Source organism: Stenella coeruleoalba, assembly GCF_951394435.1.
Source record: "Stenella coeruleoalba genome assembly, chromosome: 14".
NCBI classification, from domain to species: Eukaryota; Metazoa; Chordata; class Mammalia; order Artiodactyla; family Delphinidae; genus Stenella; species Stenella coeruleoalba.
Window position 1 is genome coordinate 55,167,895 of NC_137160.1, and position 25,398 is coordinate 55,193,292.

Sequence of the window (25,398 nt, forward strand, 5' to 3'; positions counted from 1 at the left end):
TTTCTCCGCAAGACCACATATTTCTTCATTTGAAGCTAATTAATCTATATTAACACACATATATACAATGTTACATGCATTTCTACTTTTTAAAATTAACATTTATTGGATTATAGTTGATTTACAATGTTGTATTAGTTTCTGCTGTGCAGCAAAGTGAATCAGTTATACATATACATATATCCACTCTTTTTTAGATTCTATTCCCATATAGGCCATTACAGAGTACTGAGCAGAGTTCCCTGTGCTATACAGTAGGTCCTTACTAGTTATCTACTTTATATATAGTGGTAGCATTTCTACTTTTGTAAGTTATCTTTTTTTTTACCGTTTTTTTCAGTGACAGGTGTTCTGCCTTTTCTCGAATTGCAACTTTCCTCGACTTCTCAAAACCTTCCTCCTGGCGAAGCATGGACGTGGACTGTTCGAATACTGCGGACTGCTTGGCTGCCGTGACTCCTTCCTCTCTAGCAAGGAGATTCCTTTGGGCTATGTAAGCAGCAGCTTCTTTAATTCTTTCTTCTTCCGTGTCTGTAATTCCACTGACATGCACTTGGCTAAAATATAATAACAGCGAAATATGTATATTGCGGATGGCAGTGATGAGATAGCCCAAGTTTACCAAGTTCAAGGTGCCCGACCTCAGATGCTGTACACTGTGCCCAAAGAAAACCTGACGTAGAAAGACCTGGTAAATAGGAGCTAACTCTTCACAAATGGCAGTGATCTTCACCTTAACCAACAATGATAACCACAATAATACTACCTATTCCGGCTGTGGTGCCTTGACAAGTGCTTTTTACATACATTGTCTCATTTTTCCCCACAACAACCCTTTGAAGTAGACTGTACCCTCTCTACTTTAGAAATACGGCAACAAGACACGGAGAAGTTAGATAACTTGCCCAACGTCATTTCTTTGGTTTCCTTAGTGTGTTTAAATACGATTTAGTCTATAAAAAAAGATTAAGTTACGACTTCCTTCCAGAAAAGACGATATTGTGAAATGACAGACAGTTGTGTGGCTGTGATTCTGATTTTCGCCTATGTGCTTGATCTGGATTCTGTAACTCAGATGATGTAATGCATTGCCCAGAGGTGCTGCACGCAGAAATAAGTTGTAAATCTATGTGAGATCCTTAAGCCTAGTGGGTTTCCTTTCCATGATAATAAAGGTTGTGTGTGTGTATCTACATATTTAATATGACAGCCTTACTTTGTGCTTACACACAGCCCTGTTGTAAAGAAATGATCAAACTCACAGCTGAAGTGTCAATGCTGACAAAAGTGACTTGTTTTTACTCATAATTGATGATGATGATGGCAAGTGAGTGGTTACATCCCAAAGTGCTGTGCCTAATATAGTAGTTTATGATAGAATTTGTGCTGTGATTTAGTAATGTTTAAAATATTTGGATTATTTTAAAACTCCTTCAATACCTTTGTTGTCAATCTTATTACATGTTTCAGTGAGGAGTATGTTGATTATATTGAAGATTCTCTTGAAATTGAGTCTCCTGAGACCTCTTAAGGCAGAATTGTACATTTGTTTTTCTTATAAGAAAAATTACTTCAAACTTCAAGCAAACACTGCCATTGTGTTTACAAGTCCCTGGCACCTGAATCTATATAGTTTGCTGACGAGTAGGACGCAACATTTGCACACGTTTGGAATTTCTCATGGAGTATTACTAAAACATCTGGTAGACAAATTAGTCTACCTCGCGTTTTACTTAACTTAGCGAGTAAATTTTAATTTCTTTTCCCTTCTCTCTATCTCTCCAAATATTAAAAAGTAGTCTCTACCAAGGAAGTTATCTGCTATAATTTAGGGGGAGAAAAAGGAAGATGGAACATTTTTAGCTTAGTATCCTGACATAATTACCTCTAACTTTTCTTTTTGAATGAGATAGGAAGTGAATGAATTAATAAGTGAATACAAAACAAACGTCATGAGAATCTACTTGGAATTCTCTATAGAGGCTAATATACAATATAGAGATTTGAAATGAGGTTTGTAATATGATTCAATATGTATAGTAATGGATTATATTCAATGATAGTCCGGCCCCAAGTTGAGACAACTCTAAGTGAAGTTCACATACCCTTTAACAGTGGATGTGCTAACATAGCTCTAGAGGGCAGAATGGAGTCATGGTTTCCCTGCCTTTTCCATTTGCAAATAAGGTAAACCTTGGGGAAAAAAACTGTAATTATTTCACAGGAAAACTCAAGTACACTTAAAAATATATTTTTGACCCAGGACAGCAGGCACATTTGCCTTTAAGTAAATATAAGTGCATGTCAGTGGTAACCCTGCTATAATTTGGGTACAAGAGCAAGAATATCATACTAACATCAAAAACACACTACTGGGCTTCCCTGGTGGCGCAGTGGTTGAGGGTCCGCCTGCTGACGCAGGGGACGCGGGTTCGTGCCCCAGTCCGGAAAGATCCCACATGCCGCAGAGCGGCTGGGCCCGTGAGCCATGCCGCTGAGCCTGCGCGTCCGGAGCCTGTGCTCCACAACGGGAGAGGCCACAGCAGTGAGAGGCCCGTGTACCGCAAAAACAACAACAACAACAACAAAACACACTACTGCAAATTTAAAATAAATTTAAAACCTTTCCAGGGCTTCCCTGGTGGCGCAGTGGTTGAGAGTCCGCCTGCTGACGCAGGGGACGCGGGTTCGTGCCCCAGTCCGGAAAGATCCCACATGCCGCAGAGCGGCTGGGCCCGTGAGCCATGCCGCTGAGCCTGCGCGTCCGGAGCCTGTGCTCCACAACGGGAGAGGCCACAACAGTGAGAGGCCCGCGTACCGCAAAAAAAAAAGTCAAAGGTATAAAATGAAAAGCTAAAAATAGAATATTGTTTACCCCCTTACCTTCCTAGGTAGGTTCAGAGCAATTATGACATTAGCCTCCGAAACCATTCAGAAAGGAACCATCAGAAAACAGTGGAAAGAAAACATGGAGGGAAACAGAAGTTGGTTACCCAAAATTACACCCGCATTATTGCCTAGTGATTTTCCTGAGAGCACTTGCCTGGAGAAGATGACCTCATTCTGAACCATCTTAGCTCTGTGAATAATTCTCCATTCAAAGGAAAATAAACAGGGAAGACTCAGAAAGTTCCTGTTAAACTTTAAGTTGGTGTCTTGGACAAGTCTCCTTTCAAGATTCCTTTGTATATATTATCATTCAGAAAAATGTTTATATTATAAACAAATTTGGCATTACACAGACTGGTGATTTAGTGATTATTTTGTTTGAACTTTACCTCAAAATAAATAGTAATCTATTTTACATTTAACAAACATAAGCCAGGCATAATTATGGTGCAATTCTTTTACTTAGTCTACGTTATCTAAGACTTTTTTTTCTTCATAATGAATAATAATTAAAACCACACTGGCAACCAATCTACCTAAACATATCATCTGATTTTTTTTTTTAGTTCATCCAATATTTTATAGTTTTAACCTTTCTTTCTACTCTAAACATAGTGACTATATATAGAGTCGAAAAACTAGCATCCAATACTCAGCTTCTAATTTCAACTAGTTACATAATTAGAAATAAATTGCTGATCATCCTCTTTTGTCATATAGCCATCCTATGTGATGGCAAACAGTTTTACAATGAACACATCTCCCTCCGTGCATGGTTCTGAGGTTCCACAGACCTTTCTCAACCAGTACCTAGTAAGTGCTCAATAAATGACAGCTGCTATTGTTATTACTACCTGACAACATTTACTCTCCACTTTCTAATAATCAGATCCAGGGAGAAAATCCGTACATACCGTCCTGAGAAAATGGGCACCATGTAGTCACTTGGCAGATTTTCTTTCTTCTCTCCAGGGAGAAGGCTTTTCTTGGCTCTCTTTGTTTGGGGGCTCAACTTGGATGAATAATCTTCTAGCATCAGACTGGAATCTGTAAGTCTGAAAAAAAACACCCTAATGTTAGTCTATAATTTAAAAAAATGCTTATAAAAGGAAGTTTTAAGTTTGAGGACGTTTTACAGAAACCTAGACGGCTAAAGTTATAATCATCTTTTATCTTTAGAGCTAGCGTGAGAATGACCTCACATAATGCACTCTATCTAGACACAAGAGAAAAATAAGTCTATAGCAATTTTTAAAAATTGCAGTATAACTGCTTTACAATGCTGTGTTAGTTTCTGCCGCACAGTGAAGTGAATCAGCCATATGCATACACACATCCCCTCCCTCTTGGACCTCCCCCCGCCATCCCACCATCCCACCCAAGTAGCCCATCACAGAGCACCGAGCTGAGCTCCCTGTGCTATACAGCAGGTTCCCACTAGCTATCTATTTTACACATGGTAGTGTATTTATGTCAAATTTCATGGCTTTTTCCCCCTTAAAATTTCGAGGGAAAGTGGCAGTGCTTTGGTAATAGTTCCAAATACCCTTTGCTGTTAAGTTAATGTTGGAAATTTAGGTGGTCTACATAAACGGTTTGGATACATTGTGTATCCAAATGCTTTCAGGGGATTGATACAAAAGCAGATTTTCTGTATTGGGAGCCCAGGCAATTCTGATGCAGGGCCTCTAGGTTCAACTTGAGGCCTTTATGTAGTATAGACAGACTCCGTCTGAAAGGACACTGGGTTCATCAAACAATAGAGTTAATACACTTTGTGTGAACACACAGCGTCGAGTGACTCGGAAAATTACAGGTTTGATAAAGAACACTTTCCTAGTGCTGTTGCACACAAAAATCCACCCACCCATGCACACTGGTGCGAGTGTACACTCGGAGGTAGTTATTGTTCTAATAAACCAAAAAATGTGTTAGCAGAGTGGAAAACGTGACAGCAGAGATTGCACCTAGAGAAAAGAATTGATGAAATTAAAAGGACAACCTTAATCTATATAGTTCTTGAATGAAATGAAGTGCATTTGCTTTCAAATGTATAGAATTTGGCATAAATTTCAGAAGTTCATGGACTCTGAAGAAGTCATGGGCTCAGGCTAAAAGCCTCTGGTCTACATTGTAATGAAAGATAGTCACAATAGGAAGCCGTACAGGAACTCTCTGTACTATCCTTGTCATTTTTCTACAGACTTGAACTGATTCTAAAATTAAAAGTTAATATTAAAAAGGTCCCTGGTGTAGAGAAAATTTGAAGAGAAAGTGAAGCATGTGAGTGGTGTGGCATGGAAAAAGCCAGCTGCCCAGTTAAAACAGCAAAACCTTCCAAAGTGTCCAAACCTTGATCGTTTCCAGTCTTTAAAAAGCATTAGCAAAAGCAAAGAGATTACCTAAATCAAAAGAAGACAGCACATATACAGAGTACAAAATGGATACATAGTAATGCAAATAATCTTATCCCCTGCTAAGCAAGTAACACAGACCTGCAGGGCTTCTAGGAAGTACAGGGGGTGCAAACGTAGCCTGAGAGTATAGTATACTGTCTTTAATTCCTGGAGTGGAGTTGTAGCACAGAAATGGCCTTTTCCTCTCCCACTAACTACCCCCTCCCCCAGGGTGAATATCTAGCTCTTATTCTATGATCAGCATTAATGCCAAAGGTTAGAACCTTGAAATCAAACTTGTGGATTGGTTACCAATTGGAAGGCTTAGTGAAATTTGTTCCTGGCTGGCTGTTCCAGGCAGCAGCAAAATGATTGCATTCTATACCCCTAGCAGGTTACAAAGTACAGGCTGTGCTAATACAGGTCTAAGTTTAAAGTGGTATTTTCCTTCACTCCTTTAATTCCATTACTATATAAAATGAAATTAATTATGGAGTCTGTTTCATTTTTTTCTATTTATAGAACATTTGCATTTTCTAACTTTTCTCCTGTTTTTCTGTTTTTGCTCTTTTTACTTTTTACTTTCATTCTACTATCTGCAGTCATATTCTCATGAGCTCATATTTTCAATGTTTATTTATATCAAAACAGCTGTGATCTGTCATTCTTTTTCTTGTACTGTCGTTCCTTTTTTTCTGTCATTTTCCCTTTAAGATAAACCTTTAAAATGATTCAGTTATTACACAGAATGTGTCAGAATGTGATTATTCCATTCTCACAAGTAAGTCACAGCAGATGATTTTTAATAGTTAAACTTCATGGTAAAGATTTATGGTACTATCATCAGTTTTCAAATAATATTTCATTTGGAACAAAAGGCTTCAAAAAAAGCATTATGATTTATATATTATATAGTATTATTTAGAAAATCATATATTATATAGTATTATTTAGAAAATCCAAAGTATTTAGAAAATATCAAACACTTGTTATGCTCTCTAAAGTTTCTTCAAGCTTTTGAATCCTAACAAAAAAAGAGTGTGTGAAGGATTAGATGTTAAAATACTGTGCCAACAGACTATTTGGTAATGCTAAGTCATTTATCGAAGTTAACAAACAAAACTAAATCAGAGAAACAAAGTTTTAAGGAACTGACTATGCAATAATCAGTGTAACTAATTATTTGAAGGAAAGCCATGTCTATTTTGTTATGACCCAGGAACACTGAAGTCTAACATCTTACTCTATTGAATTTTAAAGTCAAATAATGTTTTTAGAGGAGTTCAATAGAATATGTAAAATTTTAATTTCTTTTTTTAAATTTAAATTTCTTTGAAGTTACATCAAAGAGCTAAATAAGGGCTTGCTAACCTCTTGGGCTTTTAGTTGTATCTAAATTTTGAAAATAATACTCTGTCTTATAAGTCAGTTTCTGAGTAGACACTTAACTTGATATGTATGGATCAATTTGGGTCTTTTAACTATTAAAACTATATTTAACAGGACTTCCGTGGTGGTGCAGTGGTTAAGAATGGTTAAGAATCCTCCTGTCAATGCAGGGGACACGGCCTCAACCCCTGGTCCAGGAAGATCCCACATGCCACAGAGCAACTAAACCCATGCGCCACAACTACTGAGCCTGTGCTCTAGAGCCGGTGCGCCACAACTATTGAGCCCACGTGCTGCAACTGCTGAAGCCCATGCACTCGGTGGCTCCGCAACAAGAGAAGCCACCGCATTGAGAAGCCCGTGCATTGCAACGAAGAGTAGCCCCCACTCGCGTCAACTAGAGAAAGCCCATGTACGGCAACGAAGACCCAACGCACCCAAAAATAAATAAAAAAATTTTAAAAACCCTAAATTTAATGTTCTTTATGTCTTGAATCTTTCTGAACTTCAATTTATGAAGGCAGGGAAACTAAGCTATAGGTAAGGATTGATTTGCGTGTGCATGGGTGCACCCATGTGTCTGTAACTGTGTCTAAGTACATCTATCTGTACTCTGCTACTAATTGTGGTATGTCGTCTTAATATGTCTAAAGTTAGCAGAATTTAAAGAAATATCATGGTGTGTATGACATCATCACACCTATGACCAGCAGCACCACAGAGAAGGGATGTAGCTCAGGTACAGAAAGCTCTTTCTGGAAATGTTCCAGGGACTCAGAAATAGACTTGCACCTCCATCCAGTTCAAATACTGAAAAACAACAACAACAACAAAAACAACATAACCTTCCGCTCTTACAACTTCATAATTATTCTTAACAGGAATAGCAAGAACAAAACTAATTATAGAATCACAGAACTGGAAGAGATCTCAGGGATATTTATACCACACTCAGTTTATAGATGTGGAAGACCTGGAATATCTTTGTAACTTGCCCAGGTTCATACAGCAAGTTGGTAGGTGAGCTAGGACTAGCATCCACCTAGGTTAGTGCTCTTTCCACTACAGCAGTAGTCTCTAACTTTTGTGACTGGGTCCTCTCAATCCAAAAATATTGGGGGCATGCCACCTGTTTATTTATAAATTCTACACATATACTGCTGTATAAATATTCTCACTTTATGAAATATTCAATCAACAGAAAAATTTTATGGGCCAAATTTGACTTTTTAAAAAATACAGAAGTGCTCATATTTCTTCCTACACTTCCATGGCTTGCCTTCATGGATTCGCCACTTTGGAAACCACAACACCATGTCACACTTCCCATACTGACTCTGATGTTGATTTGCTATTCCTGAATTCATTCACATCAATTGATTTATTCACATCACAGTTCAATTAAAAATAAAGCATTAAAAAACTCATTAAACTTTACATGAAGTAAAATGCTAGTTCTTTAAAGTTATGTTGTCCTAACTCCCCAGGATGAGTAACTTTATTCACACTTATGTTAAGTATGGATCTACTTAACGGCTATACTATTTTCTAAAAAAATTATGACAACCTATCAGCATGTTTCAGAAAAAATGATCGGTTGTAGACACCCATCCCTATATGCCTACGGTTATATTGTATTATTGGTTTCCCTCTCTATCTTTCCCATTGCCTATGACTATTCAAGGAGGGGGATGGCCTAAGTTACCTTTGTATACTCAGTACTGTGTGCACTGCCTGATAGTGTTCAATAAACTTACTGAATGAAGTGAAATCAAGATTCATCCTCCTGTAATCATATGCTATCTCAGTGATTCTCAACCCTCACTTGCCATCAGAATCAGCTGAGGAGCTAATAAAAATGACCAATGCAGAGGTGGGACTTGTAGTATGGTGGAGTGAGCAGTTCAGCAGTTTCTCTCCCCAAAAAGCCATGATAAAATTGGATACGATTGCCAAAACCAACCCATTCAGGGCTCTGAAAATCAACCAAAGGCATACACTACACTGACAAGTGGTTATTCATAAAAAGATACTGAACTTCAGGTATGAATAAGTGGGAGTCTGTGTGACATTCTTGCCTAGTCTTTCACCATCCCCTAGCTCCCAGCTCAATCCATAAGGTAGTTCTACCAAGGTGGGAAAAGGTGAGAAAATCATAATGTTCACTGCCAGAGGGGTTGACTTGATTTGGAGCAGAGCATGATAAACCTCCACAACCAGCAACATTGTAACATGAGCCACCTAAGTGGCAAACAAACAAGGGAAGACCGGCAGCTCAATCAATCTCAGGATGCAATCACGGTTGGAGCAAGCAGAAGACTGGCAGGTCAGCCTGAAATTTAACAGGAAGATTTGAAAAATAAGACCACCATGGAGGGACTTCCCTGGTGGTGCAGTGGTTAAGAATCCACCTGCCAATGCAGGGGACATGGGTTCAAGCCCTTTTCCGGGAATCCCACATGCCACGGAGCTACTAAGCCCATGTGCCACAACTACCGAGCCTGTGCTCTAGAGCCCACATGCCACAACCACTGAACCCGTGTGCTACAACTACTGAAGCCCACACGCCTAGAGCCTGTGCTCCACAGCAAAGACAAGCCACCGCAATGAGAAGCCCACGCACCACAACAAAGAGTAGCCCCCGCTCGCGGCAACCAGAGAAAGCCAGCGCACAACAACGCAGACCAACGCAGCCAAAAAAAAAAAACGACCACCATGGGGGCCTTCATAAGCTCTCCATGTGCCTGAATAGAAAAAAACTGGAGAGGGCTCAGGTTATCCACACATCACTGGTTAACTGTAAACCTGTGTACATGTGCAGAGGAGAAACAAGAGAGTCTAGAGGTAAGCAAATCCAGGGCATACATACTTTAAAATTACCTGAATTTCAAATGTGCTCCCCAACATACACACAGATCTATTGCCAGAAGATGGAACCTTTACTGTCTTGAGATGTTTGAGCACAGTGTCTGACCATTCATTTATTGGCCATTAATCTATGCAAATACAAGGTGATCCCTATGAATTCAGGCTTAAAACTGAGAATAACAATTTTTTAAAAAAACTAAAACAGAGACATCAGCAGTAACACAGTGCTAGGTAAACAGATTCTATAAATGTGTTTAGGCAAGTAATTAAACAAAAACAAAACAGAGCAACAACACATTTAGGGAAAAATTCAGAATCCAGAATTACTATAGTATATTATCTAACAGGTCCCATTTTCTTTTTTTTTTTTTTTTTTTTGGCTGTGCTGGGTCTTTGTTGCTGTGTGTGGGTTTTCTCTAGTTGCGGCGAGCGGGGGCTACTCTTTGTTGCGGTACATGGGCTTCTCATTGCGGAGGCTTTTCTTGTTGCGGAGCCCAGGCTCTAGGCACGTGGGCTTCAGTAGTTGTGGCTCGTGGGCTCTAGAGTGCAGGCTCAGTAGTTGTGGCACACAGGCTTAGTTGCTCCGTGGCATGTGGGATCTTCCTGGGCCAGGGATTGAACCTGTGTCCCCTGCGTTGGCAGGCAGATTCTTAACCACTGTGCCACCAGGGAAGCCCCCAACATGTCCCATTTTCAATTACAACAAAAATTATGAAACATGACAAGAAATAGGAAAGTGTGACACACACCAGCAGAAAAAAATCAGTAAATAAAAATTGTCTCCAGGTGCACCCTGATGTTCAATTTAGCAAACAAAAACTTCAAAGCAGTAATAAGAAATAAGTTCAAAGGCCAATAAAGGAAACCATGTTTAAAGAATTAAAGGAAAGTATTATAATAATGACCCAAAAAGAGAGAATGTCAACAAAGAGATAAGAATTATAAAATAGAAGCTAATGAATATTTTGGAGTTTAAAAGTACAATAACTTAAATGAAAAATTTATTAAAGGGACTCAACAGATTTTATATAGAAGAATTTAAAAAATCAGTGAATCTGAAGATAGAAATAATCTAATAAAAAAAAAAGAAAAAGAATGAAGAAAAAATCTTAAAGCCTCAGAGATCTGTTAGACAACCTCAAACATACCAATATATGAGTCATGGTAGTACTGGAAAGAGGAGAGAGAGAGAAAAGGTAGGAAAATATATTTGAAGAAATAATGGACTAAAATTCCCCAAACTTGATGAAAATATTAATCTACGGATCTAAGATACTCAACAAACCCAAGTATGATACTCACAAAGAGATACACATGTAGATATATCATATATAGTCAAACTGTTGAAAGCCAAAGTCAGAGAGAAAACTTCAAAGCATCAAGAGTAAAATGATTCATCACATACAAGAGAACAATGTATTAATGATTCACTTCACATCAGAAACGATACAACCCACAGGCATTCGTATGACATATTTAAGTGCTGGGGGAAAAAATAAATCAAGAATTCTATATTCAGCAAAACTATTACTCAAAACTGAAAGCAAAGACATTGCCAGACAAAGAGCGAGAGAATCCACTGCTAGCAGACCTGTCTTATAAGAAATGCTAAAGCAAATCCCTCAGGTTTAAAGGAAATGACACCAGACAGTAATTTGAATCCACACCAAAAAATAAAGAGCACCAGGAAGTAAATAACTGGATAAATATATAAGCATACATATATTTCTATTTTCTTAAATTCTTTGAAAGACATAAGATTACATAAAACAATACTTATCACACTGCACTGTTGGGTTTATAACATATATAGTTGTAAGGCATATGATAATAGTACAAAGGATAAGGGAGGAAATGGAACTATATTGTAGCAAAGTTTCTAAATTTTACTGGTATGAAGTTAATATAAATCTGAAGTAGATTGTGATTAGTTAATATGTATATTATAATTTCTAAAGCAATTCCTTAAGAAAATAATAAAAAATAGAGTCAAGAAAGAAAGGAATTAAACGGTACACTAAAAATATCTATTTAACACAAAACAAGGCAGTAAAGGAGAAACAAATGAACAAAAGAGATATGAGATATGCAGAAAAAAATTTAAAAACTGGTAAACATAAGTCCAACCATAGCAGTAATTTTATTAAATGTGAATGGATTAAAAACTCCAAGGAACAGCAGAGATTGTCAGAATGGATTTTTTAAAATCCAACTATATGCTGCTACAAGAGCCACATTCTAAATTCAAAGACACATATTGTTAAAGTAAAAGGATGAAAAAGATATACCATGCAAATAATAACCATAAGGAGCTGGAGTGGCTATATTAATATCAAACAAAATATACTTTTAACTAGGAAATATTACTAGAGACAAAGAGGGACATTTCATAATGATAGGAAGGTCAATTCCTCAAAAAAATATAACAATTATAAATGTACATGCATCTACCAACAGAGCCCTAAAATATATGAAGCAAAAAATGACAGAATTGAAAGAAAAAATAGAAAATTGAAAATAGCTGAAGATTTCAATACTCCATTTTCAATAACTGATAGAACGACTAGACAAAAATCAGCAAGGACATAGGAGACTTGAATAACACTCTCAATCAACTTGATACAACTGACCTTTCTAGAATACTTTACCCAATGACAACAAATTACATATTCTTTTAAACATTCTCCAGGAGAATTTATATGCTAACTCACAAAACAATCTCAATCTATTTAAATGAATTTAAACCATACAAAATATATTCTCTGATAACAGAAAAATTAAGTAAAAATCTACAACAGTAAGAAATTTAGAAAATCCTCATATATCAGGAAACTAACAACATACTTCTAAATTACCCACAAGGGAAAAGAAATCACAAGGGAAATTAGAAAGTATTTTGAACTACATGAAAACAAAAACACAACATATCAAAATTTATGGGATAAAGCTAAAGCAGTTATTAGAGGTAAGTTTATAGCTTTAAGTGTCTATATTAGAAAAGAAGAAAAGTCTCAAATTAATAACTTAAGCTTTCATTGTAAGTTAGAAAAAAATTAAATATGAAGCAAGTAGAAGGTAGATATAATAAGATTAGGGAGGAAATCAATAAAATAGAAAACAGAACAACAATAGATAAAATCAGTGAAACAAAAGTTGGTTCATTGAAAAGATCAAGAAAATTGACAAACCTTTCACTAGATTAACCATGAAGAAAGAGAGAAGACACAAATTATCAAGAACAAGAATAAAAGAGGAGACCACTACCAACCCCACATAAATTAAAAGGCTCACAAGGAAGTATGATAAATGCACTTATGCCAAAAATTTAGACAACTTAAATGAAATGGAAAAATTCCCATAAAGATTCAAACTACAAAAACTAACTCAAGAAGAAATGAAAAATCAGAACAGATCAATAACAAGTAAAGAAACTGAATTAGTAATTTAAAATCTTTGCACAATGAAAAGCCCAGGCCCATATGGTTTCACAGATGAATTCCATGGAATATATAAAGAAGAAACAAACAAATCATTTACATGTATTTTCAAAAACAGAAGAGAAGGGAACACTTCCCAACTTATTCTATAAGGCCAGTATTACCTGATATCAAAGCCAAACAAAAACATTATAATAAACAAACAAACAAAAAAAACACAGACCAATAGCCTTCAAGAACACAGGTACAAAAATCCTTCACAAAATATTAGTAAACTGAATCCAGCAACATATAGCCAAGTGGTATTTATTCCAGGAATGCAAGGTCGATTTAACATTTGAAAATCAATCAGTGTAATATACCATATTAACAGAATAAAAAACAAAAAAAATGATCACCTCAATAGATGCAAAAGAAGTATTTGACAAAATTCAGCATTCCTTCATGTTAAAAACTCTCAACAAAAGAGGAATAGAAGGGAAGTTCCTCAGTCTGATAAAGACCATCTATGAAAAATCTAGAGCTAGTATCATATTTAATAGTAAAAAATTAAATCCTTTCTTCCTAAGACAGTAAGGGAACAAGGGTGTGATATTTGCTCTTGCCAATTCTCTTCAACATTGTACTGAAGTTCACATTATACTGAAGAATAGCCAAGGCAATTATTAAAAATAAAATTGAAAAAATTGGATAGCAAGTCTACCTTTAGTTATGGATGATATAATCCTATATGTAAAAAATGCTAAGGAATACACACACACGCACACACACACAAATGCTACTACTAATAAATGAGTTCAGCAAGGTAACAGGATACAGAATCAAAACACAAAAATCAATTATACTTCTGTTGACTAGTAATGAACAATACAAAAATAAAATTAAGATAACTCCATTCACAATACTATCAAAAAGAATAAAATATTTAGGAATAACTTTAACATAGAAGTATAACACTTCTACATTGAAAATTACAAAACATTATGATAAGTGAAACAAAATCTAAATAAATAAATATCCCATGTTCATGGATTGAAAGAGTCAACATTGTTAAAACACACATTTTTCAAAATTGATTTACAGTTTCAACATAATTCTTATCATGTTGCCAGCAGACTTTTCTCTTTGTAGAAATTAACAAGGTGATCTTAAAATTTATATGGGAATATGAAGGAATTACATAGGCAAGATTTTTTATTTTATTTTTTTGTAGAAGAGGAACTAAGTTTGAGAACTTACATCTACCAATTTCAAAACTCTTTATAAAGCAATAATAATTAAGAAAGTGTGGTGCTGGCATAAGGACAGGCATACAGATCCATGCAACAGAATTGAGAGTCCATATATAAACCTTTTTACTTATGGTCAGTTAATTTTTGATAAAGGTGCTAAGGAATTTAAGGGTGAAAGGATAGTCTTTTCAACAAATGGTGCTGGGACAATTGTATATCGATAGGTGAAGGGATGGATTTAGAACTTTACTCAACATCACATACAAAAAATTACTTCAAGCAGCCGCATAGCACAGGGAGATCAGCTCGGTGCTTTGTGACCACCTAGAGGGGTGGGATAGGGAGGGTGGGAGAGAGGGAGACGCAAGAGGGAAGAGATATAGGAACATATGTATATGTATAACTGATTCACTTTGTTATAAAGCAGAAACTAACACACCATTGCAAAGCAATTATACTCCAATAAAGATGTAAAAAAATTAAAAAAAAATAAAATAAATTAATTCAAAATGGATTATTTCTAAATGTAAAGTAAAATTACAAAACTCAGAAGATAAAAGAAATTCTTTATGATATTGAGTTAGAGTTCTTAGATATAACATGAAAAGCATGATTAAAAAAGGAAAAAAAGTGATGAACTGAATTTCATCAAATGTAAAAGTTCTGGTCTTTGAAGGACACTGTTAAAAGAATGAAAAGACAAGTCACAGAATGAGAGAAAATATTTGCAAACATTAATAAAGGAATTGTATATAAAATATTTAAATAACTCTAATGATTCAATAATAAGCAGAAAAAAATCCAATTTAAAAATGGGCAAAAGACTTGAGCAGGCATTTCACCAAAGAAGATACACAAATGGCTACCATGCACATTAAAAAGATGGTCAATGGGCTTCCCTGGTGGCGCAGTGGTTGAGAGTCCGCCTGCTGATGCAGGGGACGCAGGTTTGTGCCCCGGTCCGGGAAGATCCCACATGCCACGGAGCGGCTGGGCCCGTGAGCCATGGCCACTGAGCCTGCGCGTCCGGAGCCTGTGCTCCACAACGGGAGAGGCCACAGTAGTGAGGGGCCCGCGTACCACCAAAAAAAAAAAAAAAAGATGGTCAACATCGTTAGCCATTAAGTAAGCACAAGTTAAAACCACAATGAGACCCCACTACACACCCAAAAGAATGGCTATAAAATAAAAGACAGAAAATAACTAATGTGGATAAACTGGAATCCTTGTACCTTAGTATGTGAATGTAAAACGGTATAGCTGCTTTGGAAAAGAGTAGTTTCTTGTAATGTTAAACATAAACTTAGCACACAACCCAGCTGATATTTTAGAATGTGCAAGAGAAGGTTCACTTCAAACAGAAAGCCTTAACTTTCTGTCATAATTTCATTTATTCAACAGAAAACTTATTTAGTATCCACTGTGTGCACAATAGCGTGCTTGCAGCTGGGGTGGGAGGGGGATATGAAGATAAATTAGATAAATTAATGACTCCTGTTAGGACTTCTCTGGTGGTGCAATGGTTAAGAATCTGCTTGCCAATGCAGGGGACACGGGTTCGAGCCCTGGTCCGGGAAGATCCCACATGTCACAGAGCAACTAAGCCTGTGCGCCACAACTACTGAGCCTGTGCTCTAGAGCCTGTGAGCCACAACTACTGAAGCCCGCACGCCTACAGCCCATGCTCCACAACAAGAGAAGCCACCACAATGAGAAGCCTGCGCGCCACAGCGAAGCATAGCCCCCGCTCTCCCGCAACTAGAGAAAGCCCGCGTGCAGCGACGAAGACCCAACGCAGCCAAAAGTAAATAATAAAATTAAATTAATTAATTAAAATAAAAAAAGACTCTTGTTTTCTGAGAGCTTTACCATCTAGTAGGGGAGTAAATGCTACCAGGCCTGATGTGTTGAATTATGTCAATCATGGAAGAAAGGATGGAAGGACAGAAGGAAGGCAGGCAGATAAACAGAAAGATTAGAGCAAACAAAAGCTGAATTCACAGGCTTGGAGGCAATTTCTGTCTGGGGTTATCAGGGAATCCTTTGTGGAAGAGCTGGACATTAAAAGATGGGTAGGTCATCCCAGGATGACACAGAGATGTGTGCAAAAGCTTGAAAATAGAAGTTCCATTTTCATTGCTGACTTATCTATGTGTTGCCATTAGACTTTACCAAGTCGTCACAAAGGAGCTGAACTCATTTTTATTATTCTAACAATTTTCCTTTAAAACCGCCTCTTCATATATATTTACAACCTAGCACTGCAGCGTATAAAGAAAATGCTCAGCTGTTTCCCAGAAGGGAGGAAAGGGTGGTGGTTTTACTGAACTATGGGTCAGCTTCTAGAAAACTATCCTTCTTGGCTGTCTTTGGTCATTTGGTCAGCCCCTCCTCCTCAGGGCTTCTGGGATCTGAGGGTCCATCTCTTTCATCTTCAGAACCCCCTGGAGGGTCAGAAACAAGCACTTGGAGTTTGCAGTCTCTTTTCTCATTTCTGTGTTTCTATCAGCTGCATTTTTCCCTGTTGCAAAACTTGAAAGACTGTATTTTCCCTGGGTTTTGTGAAAGGTTGTTTTGGGTCTACTTTTGATATACAGCAGCTTCGTCCTACGCTCCTCCTTTGGTATGGGTATCATGTCAGCCTCAACACTTTCTACTGACCTTTTGATTCTCCTGTTTCCCAGTCTAAACACTTAAGGAACTTTCAGGAGAACATCAAAGTTAGTGGATAAGCAGGAGGCTTTGAGTCCTTTTTTCACTAGTATACTTTCCAGAAAAGGTCTCTTATAAGATACAAGCACGAATTTAGTTTGATCAACATCATCCTTGAAATTTACTGACATGCAGTATCATAATAAATAACAGTCCCTTGGCCTTTCTTTCTGTCTTTGCATTATTTACCTTATAGTTATCCTGTTTTCCTCTCTATTTCAGTCTCTCAGCATAAAAATATCTTTTTTATTTTTATTTATTTAATGTATTTATTTTTGGCTTTTTTGGGTCTTCGTTGCTGCATGCGGGCTTTCTCTAGTTACGGAAAGCGGGGGCTTCTCTTCATTACAGTGTGCAGGCTTCTCATTGTGGTGGCTTCTCTTGTTGCAGAGCATGGACTCTAGGCACGCAGGCTTCAGTAGTTGTGGCTTGTGGGCTCTAGAGCACAGGCTCAGGAGTTGTGGTGCACGGGCTTAGTTGCTCTGTGGCATGTGGGATCTTCCTAGACCAGGGCTTGAACCTGTGTCCCCTGCATTGGCAGGTGGATTCTTAACCACTGTGCCACCAGGGAAGCCAAAATATCTCATTTTTAGTTTTTAAAAAATTTTAGTTACTTAAATAGTAATATAACCACAATTTTTCTTCTATTTATTGCCTTATTGTTTCCATTATTTAAATTTCCGCTGACAAGTAACATTTTACTCTCCTTTTTAGTAACTTGCCACAGCTAATGTATAGATAGACATGATCTAAAAACAAATACCAGGGGGGTCTGAACCACTTCTCAACATGAATGTTAGAATAGTCATGCTCTAGAAAAAGCTAGTGGGTTAAACACTGAGAGACAAATCTTTATGGTTACCACATACACCCTTCAGTTTCTATCCATTCCTGGCTATTTTAGAAATTAATTTAACTCAACTGAGTGAGTATGGCACATTTTTAAGCAGAAGTGAAAGAGTCCACTCTATATTTCCTAGATATATTATGCAGGACACTTGACCATAATATCAGGAGATGCCTTATAGAGTCTAGGTCTGTGGACTGAAAATTGTCCAGGGTTAGTAAAAGTTAGCCTTATTAACTTATTTATAAGGCAGCCCAGAAACCCATATTCCACCCCACTCTGAGGATGGTCGCTAGGGTTGACTAGACTTTGCATGAAGCTTACCTTCCTCATCTGAGGTGCTCCTGCTATCTCCTGTTTCATCTAGAAAGGCTGCTGTGGAAAAGGTCAAGCCTGCAGCAAGGGCTCCTTGGGCTCCCACAGCTCGGAGAGCTCTGCGGGGAAGCTCAGTTACACTCACTGCTCGGCCAGCAGTGGACAGAGTTAACATGTTACCTCTGAGCGATGGGAGGTAACTGCATGGCCCTTCCTCCACCTCTGGCTACTCATTCTATTCCCACTCTATGAGGGGACATGTCTTCCTTCTCACAGCCTGATTCACCTGCCAATGGAAGATTAATGCCATTCTGGGGGTATCTTGTACCATCTAAACTTTAATTTGACCTGCAAAAGAGCCTGATGAATAGTATTTTCAGTGTAGAAACAAAGCAAATGAAGCAGAGAATGAATCACGTCTTTCTGGGCCTCAGTGTATGTTATCTGTGGAAGGAGGGGCTTGAATTAGATGAGCTTGTGGTCTCTTCCTGCCATTCCCCAATTCTATGGATCTACAAATTGCCAGTTGTAGGAAACTGGTATCACCAGGAATGATACTCCCAGTCCTCTCTCCGCAAACAAGTTGCAGGTTTACAGCCATGAGAGTCGGAGATTGATGCGTGGTGAAGGCTTCTCTCTCTGGACGCAGCGTTTATTTTGGGGATTCAGAACACAACTCAGTAGTTGCCTTTTAAAGAAGGAACTGGCAATAAACCTGTCCATTTCTGGGCAGATTAAAAAAGAATAACTGGTTTCTGCTTTCATTAGATGTTTCCCCTGATCGTCTCCTGTCATATAGGAAGTAATATGACTCATCATTTTCTTAGTACTTAAATTCTGCAAGACAAATCCCAGAATGTTCTATTTGCTACCCAGAAACTTATGGTGCCTTTTCCTTATATATAATAGTTAAATCTTTCTTTAGAGAAGAGGATATATCTTAATCCTTCTTACCCTATTCTATTTTTTATTGCTTCCATAACATTTATTACCTTTTAGCATGATTTAAATTCATTGTCCTTTTTATTATGTTTATTGTTTATGACCTATCTCTCCATGCTCCAAGAGGGCAGGAATCTTTGTCAGATTTATTCAGTAATTTATCCCAAGCACCTAGAGCAGTGCTTAGCACACAGGAGGCACTCAGTAGATATTTACTGAATGAATGAACAATACCTAAACCTCACTAAACGGTCCCTATGTGCCTGCTATTATACTACACACCTTACATGATTATCTCTTTTAGGGCTGCCAACATGAACAACAATCATTTTCCTCATTTTACAGATGAAGAAACTGAGAGTTTACAGGCATATCCAAAGTCGCAAGTGTAATTGCATGTAAGTAAAGGCTTGTTTGACCCCAAAGACTATCCACTTGCCATTACGTTAGAACATCTAGAAATGGAGATATAGAAAATGGACACTAATCTGATACCCATAGCTGAGGTCAAGACACACAAATGTCCACAAGGCAGCAGACTTCTTTTGTAGCATCATTTGAAACCACACTGGGGTGGAAAGGGAGCAAGTCTTCAGGTCCCCCTCAGTCCCTGCTGTAATCAGATCCATCAATAAAAGACAGGGGTTTGTGTTTTGTGGTCTCTGTTTTTAGCATTGGTATCTTCTGTGAGAATTACAACTGGTTTGAACATTAGTACGTTCTTTGCAAAGTCTAGAAGTTTCAAAAGAGGTTATGATCTGGGTAACAACCAAGGGTCAATCAATGTGACAATGTGACATGAGTGTAGGTGAGGGGCACAATTTAAGGTTAGGCACGGTGCCCAGGGCAAGTCACTCATGTTTCAGTTTTCTTATCCCCAAACTGGTGTCTTCCAGAGCCCTTGTGAGTCTCAGGTCTGATTCTAAGTGACAGTTAAAGAGTGTGTAAGGTTTCAGGTTTGGCATTCATAATGCCCCTGGGATTTTCTAGCTATTGTTTCTACCTATTGTTCCCTGCTCTAAATCTTGGTTTCTCCAGGAGAAGCAGGGGAAAGAAAAGGAAGCATAATGCAAAACTACACATTGATGCTTCAAGAAAAATATGGTAGCCATGTAGTCAAGGGGAGTTACTGGGAACTTGTAGAAAGGGTGGGGGACTTGGGGTAGGTTGGGGCGCTCAAGTCACTCTTCCACTATTTGTTAGTGTAAGGAAGAAAAGTCATTTAATCTCTTTGGTCTCCAATTCTCTCATTTTTTAAAAAAAAATTTTCTTATTCTTTGTACATTTTTTTGTGCTATTTTAAAAATTTGTTTATTTATTTATTTATTTGGCTGCGTTGGGTCTTTGTTGCTGCGCGCAGGCTTTCTCTAGTTGCGGCAAGCAGGGGCTACTCTTCGTTGCAGTACACGGGCTTGTCATTGTGGTGGCTTCTCTTGATGAGGAGCACAGGCTCTAGGCACGCAGGCTTCAGTAGTTGTGGCTCGCGGGCTCAGTGGTTGTGGCTCATGGGCTCTAGAGCACAGGCTCAGTAGTTGTGGCACACGGGCTTAGTTGTTCCGCAGCATGTGGGATCTTCCCAGACCAGGGCTCGAACCCGTGTCCCCTGCATTGGCAGGCAGAGATTCTTAACCACTGCACCACCAGGGAAGTCCCTCCAATTCTCTCATTTTAAAAATGAGGATAATAATTTCTACTTCTCAGAATTACTGTAAAGTGGTATAGAGAATGCTATGCTGAACGGTATCATATGGGCTGGATTTTAATCTGTTTAGAATCAGACAATCTGATGCCTACCATTACCACAGAGGGTTGAGGGGCCCATCACCCAAGAACTGTGCTGTGTTGTTCTCTGGTTTCTGGAAGTTATTCATTTCTACTTATCAAGTATAACAAAATATTTCTTTTTTACTCCCATCTTACTCAAAAGAAAGGATGGCACCCTGATTTCTATATACCACATTCCCTGTAAACATCTTCCTTATTTCATCCTAATTCCTTAGAAAGGGATCCTCAGGTCACACACTGGGCTGTCTGATATTTATATGTAGAATTTTTAGTGCAGTGGTTGTGACCTTTGTTGAACCACAGAGTTCTCTGAGAATCTGATAAAAGCTAGGGTCCTTCTCAGCAAAAAAAAAAAAAAAAATTTCATCTGCGCCTTATTTTGCATATAATTTGAGATCATCCAAAACTCTGTTGAAACCTACTCATGGACAGAGGCTAAAAACCCTTGCCTAATGGTTGCGAAGTGGTCATGAGTACCATTTCTCCCTTCATCTCTAATAGTATTTGTGAATTACTAACATAAAACAATAGTCTTGTATCATTTTGTTTTCCTGAATTACTTTCTTTAATTTAGTTTTTTTTTTCTCACTGTGACTAAGAACAAAAGCATTTAGAATAAGCCTTCCAGAATTTATTTTATAACCCTTGGCTCAGAATGCAATTGGTAAACCAATCTGAGCTAAAAACCACACTGACTCTGAACAAGCCATTGTTCTTGAGTCTTAACTGAGGTCAGCCAAGTCCTGAGCACTTATAAGTCTCCATAGTTTCCACTTTACTACTGGACATCTAACTACAAAGCAGAGGCTAAAAATAGATCAAGCCTAGTGTTCATATACACTCCACAGAATTGCATTTCCAACCCCACATGAGTTTTAATTAACAACACTCTTCGCAACCAAAGAGAGACTTCATTTAGCAGGGAAAAGTTGATCCACTTTGAAAAAGTTAAAATACAACCTGAAGGAATTATGGATTCCTTCATAATAATAGATAATTAAGGAATTATCTATTTCAAAGAATATCATTTGCTCCTGTTAGCTCTGGGTCTAAAATAAGAAAAACTAAAATACCCCTGGGATTAGGTTAGCTTTCTTTTCTTTTACATTGCATTACACAAAGGAGAAAATATTGACATCCTCTTCCCTTTCTTGTTTCTAGGTCTACATTTCTACTAAGTGGAGTTGTTCAAACATAGCAAGCCATTAATAAATACCTACTTACCTACATAAATACTTATAGAGCAAGAAGGAAGATGTGAGGTCGAGTATAGATAAATAATTACAGTTCTACTGCCTACAGAAAGTTTATTAGCTGAGGCTCTATATAGTTAAAATGGCTGTCTTCCAAAGATAATATAGAGCAAATGTTTTCTGGATAAAATATAAAGATTCTCAAATTTTCAATTACTAATGTTAGATATAATTTATCAGATTGTAAATAAATATGAATATTGCATCTGTGGTTAAAAAAAGAATTTGTATAAAATTAAAATAATTTTAACAAAATTTAGCAATAGAGTTTAAGAAGTAAAACTCTTTGAATTACAGATTCATAAAACTCTGTAGCCTCTACAGCATTGGGGGAATGAAATAAGTACACAAGGAGTTACCTCAACAACTGTATGGTAATAAAAATACCCATTTTCTATAGACTTGGCACAGACAGGCCAGGAAAATGGATATTTAAAACATAATCCTCTCTATTACAGGACAGCTGTTTCCTAAATGAGGTTCTTAAACGTATGTATGGGACATTCTTCAGGAGAACACAATGATACTGTCACATAGCATGGTGCTCATTCCTATTTCCTTTGGAAGGCAGGTACTTGAAACAAGAGCTAAAAGAAGTGAGTTCACCTCCTCACTGACAATATTTCCATATGTGCAGCTAATCTGAGGTCTTTATGAATATCCCCTGGCACACATGACCCATGAAAGTGAGATTGCAAAACAATCCTGTTCCATTTTAAATGGAATTTCAGAACGTTGCCATCACACATTCCAGGTAAACTCCAGAGACTCTGGTACTGAACATGCAGAAGCTCCCAGGAGGTCGATGTCAGTGTCCAGGAATCACAGCCGTGGATCAGGTACTGCTTAAACCCACAGGGATTCAGGCGTTTCTGCCTTCAGAAACTGTCCTTACATACAAGCCACCATATTATTTCCTCAGTAACTTTTTTAATTCCCAGAAATAAACACCTTCTCCAGTTGCCCTAACAGATATTTTGTGGACTTAAATTTTGTAAGACAAAATTATATCTGTTTAGAACAAATAATGCAACCTATGCCAGATGGAGGAGGTTTGAGGCAGCAGGTGATTACTGATCACATAGCCCAGGAATTTTTATGTTTTGAAGTTCAGCAATTCTTTCTGTGGACTATAGATAGATGTTTAATAAAATCACATGAATCTTACAAGTGTGTTTTAATCCCCATGACACATTTTGCTCTGGATATGGAGAAAATAAAAATTGGCTTGGACTGAGAAATTATCTGCCCAGCATTTATCAGGCTGGAACAACAAACACAGAGAAACCAAGCTCAAGGTTCACAGGAAATGTGTCTCCCGGGGACACTGCTGCAGTAGAGGGTTGTGATAACTCCCTCTTTGAGTGACTACAGGCTCACCGAGAAACTTTCTTCTCTAATATCAAACATTATCAGTAGGCTTGCTGTTTGAAATTTTATCAGGAAGAATGAGGTATGGCCTTCTTGTGTGGAGGAGTTGCTGTTGACAGAGAAGCAGCCTCAGTTCCCAGCCCAGGTGCTGAGCTCCCCATAAAAGGTTTCTAGATACAACAGTCCTCATTTATCTCAACTTGACTGTTTCCAAAGCAGCAGGACACTGGATTCATTTTTCAGACCAGACCTACATCTAAGCTCCACGCTTCCTAGAATCCTACTGAAACTCTCTTTTCCTCTGGTGTGTGGTCTCCCTCATGGCAATGGGTTAAATCTAATTTTGTCAGAGTACCAGTTTGCTCCTGGTATTCTTAGGCTGACTGAGATAGGGCCATGTTTTTATAAAATGCCCTGGCTAAAGAAAATATTTGCTGCTTGAATAATAGCTCGGAATTTTAACCTTGGCTTTCATATGTTGAAAGAATAGAACACATCTCTGCTGTAGTTTGGGATCCTGTGGTCTGTGAATTTCAAATTCTATTCTCATCTATGACTTCCCTGGTGGCACAGTGGTTAAGAATCCGCCTGCCAATGCAGGGGACACGGGTTTGATCCCTGGTCAGGGAGGATCCCACATGCCACGGAGCAACTAAGCCCGTGAGCCACAGCTACTGAAGCCTGCGCACCTAGAGCCCGTGCTCTGAAACAAGAGAAGCCACCACAATGAGAAGCCTGTGCACCACAACGAAGAGTAGCCCCTGCTCGCTGCAGCTAGAGAAAGCCTGTGCGCAGCAATGAAGACCCAACACAGCCAAAAATAAATAAATAAAATAAATAAATTAAAAATAAATAAATAAAATTGGAAGTTAAGACTCTGCATGAGCATTTCTTTAAAAAAAAATATTCTATTCTCATCTAAGTTGAAATGTTCTCAGGACGAGGAAACCTGCTGTGAGTATTGAAATGAGGTTTCCTGGCTCTGCTGCTGCTGAATATTGAACACGACTTGCGGCAAAACATCTCTGCTTCTAGCAATATCGCAGATGGCAATTCAAGCAAGACATCCCAGGGTGGCTGTGAAGCTTTTTGTGAAACTCAGAGAAGGAAGGTAAAGGGAAATCGTAGACATAAGTCCCAGGCCTCCCAAAACATGGCCTTGCTCCATACCTGGTTTAAAGGTAGGGCTGTCAGTAAGAAGATAAGAAAATGTGACATGGGGAAGTTATTCAGAGAACGTGGCTTTGCCCTAAATTTGTAAGGCTGCTTTGGACATACCCGTGGGAGTAGCCATAGTCGTAGGCTGAGGCAGCCTTCTGACTGACTGCAGATGAGAGGGCAAACTCGGAGGCCCGGGAAGCCTGCTGCTGGTAGGACGCGGCGGACGCCTGGCTGAAGGCCTCGGACTTCTGGCGGTGGGCAGCGGAGGAGCGGCTGCTGTAGGCAGTGGAGCCGTGGGTGTAGATGGCCGAGCTTTTCTTCTCCTGCTGGTACTGGCTCATGGTGGTGCGAAGGTTTTTGTTGTGGTAGCTGCGATCATAGTGCTCGTGAAGTTTCTGATAAAAAGGCAGAGACATCATGTGCCCCCAGGGAACCAGGCAATCTACAAGAAAGCAACAGTTTGGGGGTGAACTATTAAGGAACAAATCCAACAGAACAAGTCATCTAAACCAACATGTAAAAATTAATACTCTTTTATCCGTTCCAAAGAGTAAGTGGAAACTGATGTGAAGGTTAGTTTAGCTGGTTACTCAATAAATTCCTTGCTTCATAGCCCAGATGTACCCCCTCCTATCATTGTACCGTCTTCTCCTTTTTTTAAATACCTAGGAGATCTTTACAAAGTTTCCCTATTGTGCTTTTTCCTTAGACCTTTCATAGCATATATTTCTAATTTTTTGGCATTTCATTCTGACAGGGGCTTCATCTGAGAGAATATGTAATGATGGAGAGTCTGCGTCC

General features: G+C 38.3%; 1 protein-coding gene across 1 annotated transcript in view; it reads right to left on the reverse strand.

Moving 5' to 3' along the window:
• The window catches only part of MYOM1 (myomesin 1), a gene marked incomplete at its 3' end in the record, with an annotated part of 137,125 nt that extends 112,071 nt beyond the window's left edge, over positions 1 to 25,054 (reverse strand). Inside the window, exons 1-3 of the mRNA XM_079942280.1 lie at positions 24,715 to 25,054; positions 3,804 to 3,944; positions 329 to 557 (exon numbers count right to left, since the gene is read on the reverse strand). Of these exons, the coding sequence (XP_079798406.1) occupies positions 329 to 557; positions 3,804 to 3,944; positions 24,715 to 25,016 (672 nt within the window). The 5' untranslated portion in view covers positions 25,017 to 25,054. The remainder of the gene's footprint in view (positions 1 to 328; positions 558 to 3,803; positions 3,945 to 24,714) is intronic.
• Between the last annotated feature and the right edge of the window lie 344 nt (positions 25,055 to 25,398).